The sequence below is a fragment of the Sinohyriopsis cumingii genome, chromosome 12 (genome assembly GCF_028554795.1).
Source record: "Sinohyriopsis cumingii isolate HCF-2022 chromosome 12, ASM2855479v2, whole genome shotgun sequence".
Taxonomy (NCBI): domain Eukaryota; kingdom Metazoa; phylum Mollusca; class Bivalvia; order Unionida; family Unionidae; genus Sinohyriopsis; species Sinohyriopsis cumingii.
The window spans coordinates 100,002,733-100,014,371 of NC_142972.1; the positions used below are offsets into that span (position 1 = coordinate 100,002,733).

At 33.7% G+C, this 11,639-nt stretch overlaps 1 protein-coding gene across 1 annotated transcript; it reads right to left on the reverse strand.

Moving 5' to 3' along the window:
- Positions 1-271: 271 nt before the first annotated feature.
- On the reverse strand, positions 272-9,278 carry LOC149787086 (toll-like receptor 4). The gene is made up of 2 exons (XM_089977609.1): positions 9,139-9,278; positions 272-6,095 (listed from the first exon to the last, which is right to left on the reverse strand). The coding sequence occupies exons 1-2, from the start codon at positions 9,143-9,145 to the stop codon at positions 3,748-3,750; spliced, it is 2,355 nt and encodes a 784-aa protein (XP_089833735.1). The 5' UTR covers positions 9,146-9,278; the 3' UTR covers positions 272-3,747.
- Between the last annotated feature and the right edge of the window lie 2,361 nt (positions 9,279-11,639).

Genomic DNA, 11,639 nt, shown 5'->3' on the forward strand with positions numbered 1-11,639 from the left:
GCATTCGACTGGTCATTCATTTATATCCTTATATCAGATACATATCCTAAATAACAACATGCAGTGCTTAAAAACAACATGCAGTGCTTAAAATATTGATATAGAAAACGTTGTATTAATACATAGTTGATGCATAAGTCTCCCAGATTTATCATTACACCACCAATAATCAACATGAATGTAAATGTTTGAGCAATTATCATATGCTAGATATCACCATATCTAAATTGGGGTCCAGTGCCCATGAAACTTTAAACAACAGCTGAAGATCTGAATTTATGAACTTTTATTCTGTTTTGTTGTCAATTGTATATATTTGGAATTAGAGGTGGTATTTTATGAATAACAATCTCCAATCACAAACATATTACTAAACATATCCCATATGGCTTCGGGTAATTAAGTGTACGTTTTATTGTATATCTCATTTCGAGTTAATGTTTACACAATGATCGTTTTAAACGTACATAAAATATCCTGACATTGACAGACCGCATAATGTATGTTGATCAGACTCACCATTATACAACATGGACTCATTTACTAACATTAATGCACGCTACACATCCAGATCTATAATGTAATTCTTCACTTCTATTTAAAAATAATGCTTGGAGTATAATTTGAGACCGGTTTACGAATATGAATTCAGATGGAAAATGAAAATATGAAAATGGTTTGTTCGGATGATAAACTTTGGATATTACAGTCGACCTAATTTATAACCAATTTACCATCACTTAGACACTTAAAACCGAATGAAAGTGATTTCAAAATTATTTCTTATGGTTTTAATTATATGATCATTCGGTTTGTCTCAGACAATGTTAAAATACTAGCGTATTAGTTCGGTTAAGTCATTAAGCCAGTCTCTGTTCTGAATATTTAGTAAACTTAATGTTGCACCTCCATTAGAAATGGAGGTGGAAGTGGATGGTCATGTTTGTTATATATACTGCAGGAAATTAATGAGAAAATATATAAAGGGCCTGAAAAACGTCATCCAATTTGTACATTTTAGTGGAAATTTTGACCACTTGGCGTCAGTTCCAGAACTGCGCCTCATATAAAAATCAATGTAAAAAAATAATACAAAATCTTTTTTACTGTAGTTTCCTTGTTAAGGTATTAGTGCGCTTTTAGATATATACATACACTGGGTTAGCAGATAAAGGTATGCTCATAGTTTATTACATCATGCTTACAAGCCAGAACAAATAAAAAAATTAAAAAAATAATATTCAATAATTCAAAAATCAATGGTAGAGTGTTTGATATCATCTTGTGCATTAGAATTGAAACATATCAATAATATTTTTCTTCAAAACACAAATTTGTATTTGCATGTAAGCTAAGTAAAATGCAGTAGTACAAACAATGACCTTGTACTTGGTACCAGTGTCGACTAGATTTTAGATCTCAAATTTCCTTCAAAATAAAGATCATCAGATCTGTCCTATATTCAGTCACAGCCAATATAACAGGGAAAGAAGTGCATAATGGAAATCAAATGGCTATTCCGAAAGATAATGGCTTGCAAATGGGACTAATTAACTGATTTAGATAGGGATGTGTACAATAATTAAAATGAAATACCTTATAAACTTTTAGCAATAAAGACTTTAGTGGTTGGCCTAGATGACGTCCCAGCGGAGAGAACAGTAACATATAAAGGGACATGTGAAGAAGCGAGTTGAATTAAGCTGATTAATAAAGAAAAGGTGCCATATACGGCGCAAGGTTGAATATAAATATTATTGACGAGCGGCTCTCAATATCATCGGTTTTACTCACACTTAACGATCTTGAACTAGACTTAATTTGAACAAGCCAGTTTGTCCTATTTAATTTGCTATGTCCGTGACCTCTGACATTTAAAACCCATTATCGACATATCTTTTTATAACATGTCGAAACAAAGTTTGGTCAAGAAACTTACACAAAACAGATGATCTGCGAAAACAATGCTTCTATGACCAACGCTGAATGTAACGCTTGAACGTTTCGCTGCAAAATCAACATTACTAAATCCATACGTCAAGTTAAAACCATCCAAAACTGTGCTTATATAATTTTGAACAAAGTCATTTTCCTTCATATGTGACCATTCATTCAAAAATCAAAAATATATTTTCTTGTACAAAAGCATTCACATGCATTTTTATACTTTCAGTCGCAGTGTAGTCTTGAAATTGAAGTGGTTCATCTCTATGCCGATTGTATTCCGTAAGACTGGGAACTGTAGTTTGAGTCGTTGTGCAGAAACAATTGGAAACAGACATACTGATTTGACAATACGTTCCATCGTTTATAATTTTGTCAGAAAACAATGTTCGGTTTTATCTCAGTCCATTGCACAAAAAATTAAATAACTTTGATATTTTAAAAAATTATAATTCTTGTCGTTATAAAGAATAACCAACTTCAGTATCGCCTCAAGCGTCGCGTCCTGATGTTAGATTGAAGGTTAAGAGCTCAGTGAAATCCGAATGTCTTCATTTCAAAGGAAAATGTGCAATGGATTATAAAAATATTTGTGTCTTAACAATGGATAATACAATAGGGGTTTTGCAAATTTTTAACAAGAATTGGGGTTTGGGAAATTCTTTATAAATAACAGCAAATATACGACTTTTATTACACAGAGATAATATGTTGGCATCACGTTTAGTAGGTTTTAGAGAAACAAAGTAAGCTCCAGGGCACATTTTAATAAAACAAAATATACATTCAGAGATGTAAAATCATCTGCATCATAATATCAGCTTTTGGAAGCTAGGCAACGCATGTGTAATTGATAACATCTTTGTTCAAAGTAACACATTCCATTACGGCTATATTGTCTCTTTCAGAGGTCCTGTACATTACTGTACAGGCAGTAATAAGGTCCAATGATAATAAACAATTGAATACGTCCAGTGGCAGATAGCTTGTACAATTCATGACGGAACGGCAAATGATTATTTGCAGTTATTCCACCTACTCCTTTAATAGAAATGATACCAATGAAATGGATACTGTAAAAATAACAAAATTCGTTTTGAAAAAATACAATTCATATCGCATGCTATTAGCAGCTATATTCCTGGGTATAGACATGTTTGCCTTTTACATATGAACAATATAGACTAGCAACTTAGTATCCACCAATGGATTGCCCGATATCTGATTGGCTGCAGGCATTGCAAATGGCTTCCTTCACAAGATAACATGTCTTCATCTCTGCCAACATTTGTATCTAATTAATGTTAAGTGGACTGGTTCTTTTCATATACACTGGGAGTCTAATTAACTTTTGTAATGCTTGTAGTTTTTCCCGAGTGGAGGAAATATCAACTTTAAAAGAAATCTTATTTAGATTAACATATTTTGCAAATGACTTTATTTACAAACGGTTAGAAAGTAAGCGTTGTTTTATTGTCGTTCTGTCGGTTTTAATAACGGAAACAGTAGGTTCATCATATCGAATTATTACAATTACGGATACTTGAACGGAGATGAGTTTTTTTTAAATTCATTCTGACAACTAGTTTCATAGATACATAATTTGTTTTGCTTATATTCAATATCGACGAGCTTATATCAATAGATCGGCTACAGTATAACAGCCATTTTTTTAGGTTACATTTATTTAATTCGCTTAAGCAAAATTTCTTTAATGGCACGTGCTTTGTTTCCATGACTTTAGAATACCGAATAAAAACAGAAACATAATTCGTTAGACAATATGTCATTGAGACAAAGACACTACAAAGGGTTTCCATTAAATAAGGCATCATCAGCGGTGTATTTAATGATGGCTTTTACCAACTTTTTCCAGAAGCCTTCCAATTTGTCTCTGTTCTCAGTGCTTGGCCATTCCAGTCTTGTCCATTTGAAGCAGACCTTTCTCAGTGAGGTGGGAAGAGATCTGATCTTAACTTCTCCCAAGGTTACCAAGATGATTGGTTTTCCTTGATACAGGGCAATTTCCGCCTCAAATTCGCACCATCGACTGCGTGCAAACCCCTTTGAGAGGATGAATAATACAGCAGAGGATGAAGAAACGGCATTTATGATCTCATCTGCAATACTGACCCCAACATCAAAGTCTCGATCTGATATACAAACGAGATTTCCGGTCACCCCGACCTCCTTCTGGAGTCTGCTTTCAAGTTCGGGAAAAATTGTATTCAAAACCATGTCACTATCTGAAAAACTGTATGCAAGATAAAGAAGAAATCTTTGTTGTACGTGAAAATTATCCTCAACAAACTCGTCCAGCTGTTTACGGATGCGTCTGATTCGTAGGATGTGTCGATAATGCCTGATGTACAAAATAACACATATGGTCGCTATGATTGGAATGGTACATAGCGCAAGAAGACCTTTATATCTCTGAAACATACACATATGCCTGTAAGTATCAATGTCATCCGTGTAAGTAGAAAGAAACCCCCCGGTTTCAGCACAGACTATTCCATCAATGTCAATTATGTACCGTCTATTATTTGCTAACCAATGTAGCATGTCTTCCTGACCACAACTGCAACTTATTGGGTTGCTAGCTAACCTAATATGAATTTCAGCTGATTCAACAACCGAGTAATTATACCGATTTGCTAAACCGTTCATCACTTGCCGAGCTCGATTATCTATGGCCCTGATAAGATTTACAGTTAGATTTAAATAACGCAGATATTCCAAAGCACTTGTCAGCCAATCGGTATCATGTAAGAAGTTTTTAGAAAGATCTAGAACTTCAAGATTTGTATTTGTTGCAAATATGTCCGAGGGAAGTCGTGAAAACCCATTTCCTGAGAGATTCAGAGTTTGAAGTTTACGGTTCTCTCGAAATAGAATCCTCAATTCCTCAGGATCACTTTCCTCCATCTTTGAAAGAGAGTTCCCGTTCAAAAGTAGGGTAGTCAGAGATGGCATCTGGGAGAATACAAGACTTGAAATGTATTCGCACAAGTTAGAAGAAAAATCTAACTTTTCAAGTCGGTTTAAGCCAGTAATCAGCATATCCATTCTCATAATACAAATATGATCTAAATATAATTCTCGAAGTCCAGTGTTATTGGGGAAAATACATTGACTTTGACGTGCACAGTAGAAGGTGTTTATTTTATGACAGTCAGTGCTACCACCAATGTTAAGAACTTCGAGATTCTGCAAGTGTTGTATTATCGGCCCATCCTGAAAATAGTTACAAAGCAGATGATTATATCTATGCCGTATCCATTTCTCATATTCACATTTTTGCTCCATTTTACTTTTGGGAAAAGGAACATCTGAAGCAATGAGTTTTTTCAGCTTATTTAACTTCATTACTGCTAAATAGGTTTCTATGTCGATGAAAACATCATTTCGTGACACATCGAGAATTTCTAAAGATGGGATATAAAGGTTTAGTTTTGGACTTGCCAGTACCTTTATGTTTGATTCGGGGATGTATAAAATTCGAAGACTGGTATTTCGAAAACAAGAGAAAAAGTCGTCATTAAGTATTGCTGTAAAATTATGCATATCACCATCGTTTATTCCTTCTGCATAAACTTCTTCCAAAGCAGGTCCTGAAAATTTCACAATTTGGCAGAGCTGATCTAAATTTATATCTCTTGATGAACTAACATCCAGGTGACGAAGACTGAGCTGTAATGACATATTTGCTGGAATAATTTCCACATTCTTAACGTGAAAGGAAAACTTCGACAACTGTGGCAAAGCCCCTAACTCATCCATTCGGAATATGGAAGTCTTTTCTGCTCTTAGTTTTATATCACTTATAATACACAGGTCTCTTAAGAGATGAAATCCGAATTGGAAAAAGTCTTTGAAGGGAAATTTTATAGAATCAAAATCTTCCTTAGCATTGAATTCAAGTCTTAAACTTTGAATGCTTTCAAACGGAAAATCAAACAAAACGTCTGCTGTAATGTTTGTTTGTACATGCTTGTCAAACCGGCACACACTGGAATAGTTGCCCAAGTCTCTACATTGACATCTTGGTGCACACTGGCATGTTATATATGTAAATATCATGAACAAGAAAGTTAAAACAAGGCACGTACTATGCGAAGCCCTCATTGTCGGATGATTAGGAATGTCCACTGAAATGTACCAAAAAGAAGTGAAATCAGTAGAAAGGTCAGTCGCAGTTAAATATTTATTAAAGCAAGTAGATATGAATAAAGGCATGTACTAGTAGAAATCAATGGTTGGATAAATTAATCGATAGTGACCAGGAATATTACAATAATGTGTCATTAATAACCTGGAGAGACGCTTGTGGCGAGTGAAGGTGGGTTTCACATTTCTGGAATAATGTTTATCCGGTATAATATTAATTTATCCCTCCACTAACATTACGTCCCTTTGTGTAGATTACCTGGATATAAATTACAGGTACAGCGATGAGAATAAAAATTAATATTGAATTTACTTGAAGTGGAAATAATCAGACTAAGAATTAATTAATACAAATCTCAACAAAAAAATGCAACGACTCATGGTGTTTAGTATGTGATATCATTCGTTATAAAGGGGCAAAGGATGCTTTAAATAAATTGAAAATGTCCTCGTTGACATTTCCTATCGAGTGTATAAAAGAACACTTTGCATTTGTTTGTTCACATATAAAGGAAATACTCAAAGACAACGTCCGTAGTGGCATATTTGCAGAGCCTTTACATGCTACGCATTTTTTGTCCATTGTTCAAAATACGGCTGTAACTTCGAATGTATACATGAGCAAAGGCAAGACGTGTTCGTGAGTGTGGCTCAGAAAATTGCTTTCGTTGCCATGAGTATCAAATCATGCTATAAAACGTTTTCAGCGAAACACATTATTAAACAGACTTTCACCAAACCGTTTACATTTCAAGGTGTTTTGCTACCTATTACGTAATTTTCGTAAAGTGTATTTAGGTATAGTGCTTAAATCTGAACTATTTTACAAAATGTTGAGTGTTAGTATCGAAATGGTTTTCCTCAAAACGTTACTACAATAGCTGTACCTCAGGTTGTCGAGATGTTAATAAAATACATGGGTCACGATTTTTACGACCCGTATTTTTTTACGAATCACTTTTGCCTAAGCCATCATATTATTTTGTATCATAACAACTTATAGGATCCAAGTCAATGTTTATCTCCAAATTTAATCCTTCAAAAGTCACAAGATAATAATTAATAAGTTTACATTTGTACAGTGTAAAGAAATAGACATCAGCATATTTTGTTTATAAAGATTTCGACACATAGACATAAGTATATTATATTTACAATTCAGAGACATAGATATCAGTATTTACCGAATGTTAGACAAATAAGCAGCAGTAGATATTATTGATACAGGTTTAGAAAAGCAAATTTCAGTAGATAATATTTATACAGTCTTCGATAAATATATATATCAGTGGATACTATTTATGCAGTTGTAGAGAAATATACATCCGTGGATACTATTTATACAGTTGTAGAGCAATAGGCGTGACTGGATACGATTTACACAGTTTATAGAGAAATAGACATCAGTACGTACCATTCAAAGTTAGAGAAACTGACGTCAGTATGTACTATTCAACGGTTTAGAGAAATAGACATCAGTGAATACTATTTATCACGATTTGGAGAAGTATACATCATTGGATTATATTTATGAAGTTTTACATACATATGCATTAATATTTTGTATTTATTTAGTTTAAAAGATATAAATATCAGTGGATACTATTTATACAATTTCTGATAAACAGACATCAGTAGATACGGCAATATATACATATGCTATGATGAACTAGCAAATAGGTCCTTAATAAGCTTGCGAGTGACGTCAGAATATATTTATCTTCCTAGAGAACTAACTATGAATGTATTATATTTATAAGGTTTTTTGAGAAATAGTCATCAGTTGATAATATTTATACAGTTTTAGAGAAATTGACGTCTGCAGATACTATTTATACATCTTTAGAGAAATAGACGCCAGTATTTGCTATTTATACAGCTTTATATAAATAGACGTCATGATATACTATCTATATGGTTTTAGGGAAACAGACATCAGTGAATACTTTTATACTGTTTAAGAGAAATAGACATGAATAGATACGGCAATAGAAATAGCTAATATACATTGACTGACATACAAATATAATTGAAATAAGAGAATGAGAAATGGTAGTTTTGTAATTAGATAATTTATATGATGAACAAATCGTTTTCTTCAATAACCATACGATAACTGTCATTAACCATATTTTTAAGACCGAATGTACACTACCTTCAAGAGAATCTAGTAGGGCAATCCTTACCTATTTGTAACATAACTGGCCTAAATAAATACATTATTGTGAAAACATAATCCTTTTGTGCTGAGGGAAAACAAAATAAGACACTGTAGTATTTCACTTTAATAGTGAGCTATTTGGCCCTGCATCTTGAAACGTTGACATAATATATCCCATTCATAAGATATAGCGTGTACTCACTATGACCAAACAGCTATGTTATTTTAAAATATCTGGAATGGATCATGGAATCAATGGGCAAAGGAAAGAGTCTAGATTCATTACGTGCAAGCAATTTATGAAATACTGGTTCACTTAAAACATAAGGAAAGAACACTGTAGCTTGCTCATCCTCTGGAGTTAAACTTAGAATCTTCATTTAGGATTAAAGTTTACCATGTATTGTATTGACTCTTAGCTTCATATCATACCATATGATTTCAGAAAGCAAACTTGATATACTGGCGATATATATATATATATATATATATATATATATATATATATATATATATATATATATATATGATGGGGACGGCGGATAAAATTGTCTCCGTTGCCATGAAACACTGCAGGCATGCTTATGCACGAAATGATTAGTATATATGGAATTTGCCATGTCATGTGGCAGAAAGTTCTCCCAACTGGTCCTCCCGCGGAAATGTTTAGGTCATATGTACTGAGCTATCGTCTGCAACGTCATTTAATTAAGCGTTTAGCACCGTCTACGAAATTTTGAAGTTACATTATGACACGGATAATGATCGGTTTGAAAACATTTTGTAGGATAACAATTAAAACCTAATATCATAATATTATCAGAAGCCACAGTAAAAAATAAATCAAATATAAAGCGTATTACCTCTCATACAATCCTCATGATGTATCCACTATTTGTCTCGGTTTCTCATGAAGAGAATATATATATATATATATATATATATATATATATATATATATATATATATATATATATATATATATATATATATATATATTGAAGCATATGCGTGAAACAATATCCAATTAGAAATAGGAAGTTTTCAACATATTTAATCCTCTTTACAGCAGCAGTACTCGAGACCACTTGGTCTAAGTGAATCGGACACTTGTTGACAACAGGAAGACTTGAAAATAGTCAACACGGTCTCAGTTGATGGTATGACTAAGATGTAAAGTGTTAATTTAAGAATACTTGATTGATAAACTTTTAATTGTTAGTTTTGTGAGAGAACAGACAAGCATCCCAACAGACACACACATACTTCAATGTTAAATGTCATCCCTTATACAAATTATTTACAGATAAGATGTATGTAAGGACCGCTCCGGTTGCCCAAGTGGTTACAGCGTCCGCCTCGGATGCGGGAGGTTGTGGATTCGAACCCCAGCCGAGCCAGACCATATGCTTATACAAATGGTACTAGCAGCTGCATCGCTTAGATCTAAGCATTAATAGTTTAGTGTTAGGACTGGTCGGCCTGGTGTGTGGATAATGTGACTGAATGGGATATGATGCCACATGTCTCCGTCATGATGCCCCTTTGCTAGACATCTTTATAAACTGCCACACTGCAGACAACCATATCAAAGCCTGCTTCATTTATAGTCAGCTGTTGTTCTTAATTTCTCCAACTTCTCCGTCTCTCCCCCTCCCCTCATTCTGTCTCTCTCTCTCTCCCATCTCATCAGGATGCGAAGATCTTAAATTATGTTAATGTGAAGATCTTAAATTATGTTAACTGTAGGACCTCTGCTAGAGTACGTTATGCAATCAACTCGGTGCCATAGAAATGCCCCAAAATGAATTCGAACCTACAAAACATAGACTTCAAGTATTATATTCCTTATAAAACGTTTTCTATATGAATCATGAAAACTGTCAGCGGCTGAATTAAGATGACATATAGCTATTTGTCACCAAAATGGTATTAAATTTATATTGTAGTCTATGCCTATATTACTCTAAGTCAAACTGTACGCAATTTTTCTAGAGTGAAGATAAACCTGGCATTTGAATACGATGGATAATTTAGACGTTGATTAGTGTTGTTTGCAAACTTAAATTATGTGCAATCAGACAGGTAACAGGCAGACCTACGTTTGAATGTAAAAGTAAATAAAATGTAGAAAGGAAATAAAACAAGCAAGATTGAAAAATCGACGTTTGTTGAATGATTATACGGAACTATTTCACTCATGAAGTGGAAACATTTTGTATTCTTACAAATGAAATATTTCCGTATATCTACTAAAACGCGAAAATATTATCTACACTTCGGGTGAACATTACAAACATATTTTGCATTAATTTGAATTAATCATTGTATAGACTGTATTAACACATTGCTGTTATGTTATAACTTACTGTGCATGTCCTCTGTGTGATGTGTTCCTGTCCAATTTACTTTGTTTTCCTCTCAGCTCAGACTAAGCCAGGGGCACTAACGGTTACGTCAGTTTTTACCTTTTGCCTGTATGCAGGGGATTTTTATATAGTTGTGAACACGTTGTTCATATATCGTCCTATTAACTATATAAGAGACGTTCAACTCTAATCTGCTTAAGGCATGTATTTATACAATCAGACAGAGAGATGAAATTATTATTATTATTATTATTATTATTATCGCGGCGGCATCTTTTTTTAAACAACTTTTCTGTATGTTTATCTTCAAACTTTCTTTAAAACTCGCTCATCACAATTTATTTATTTTGAGTTACTTTTTCTATTCCAATAATGTGACGGTCATATGGCCAAGTTAGGTTACATTAAGTCATTTTTTGTGTCCTCCGATAATCTTATTTTAATTTATGCTCGAGGAAATAAATAGTTTAAAGAGACAACTATCTCCTACCATGGCCAGCAGGATATACAACTTATCAAATCGAGCCAGAGTATGGGATTTTACGTCATTTCCTGTTTGACAAAATTTAAAGAGACACTTATCTTCTATCATGACCATGACCAGCAGTGTATACAACTTTTCACATCGAACCAGAGAATATGGGATTTTACGTCATATCCTGTTTAACAAGAATCAGACATTCGCTGAATAGCAAGACTGAGGAAGTACGGAAGCTCGATGTTAATACGACATGTAAACAGGACGATGACAGCTTTAATAATGATGCAGTATGTTATCACTCGAATTTGTTTCAATAGAAATGCTAACATATCATGAAAATTAAAGGGGGCTAATTGCCTTTACCAAATGTACACCAAAGCAGAAGACCCAGGCTGGATTAGAGAGTTATCGAACCTGCGACCCTAGGATTACGAATCCCACGCTACACCAACTGAGATATCACGGCTTCTCTCCCCTTTAAGCGCGATGCATATATTGAGAGTAATAACTTACT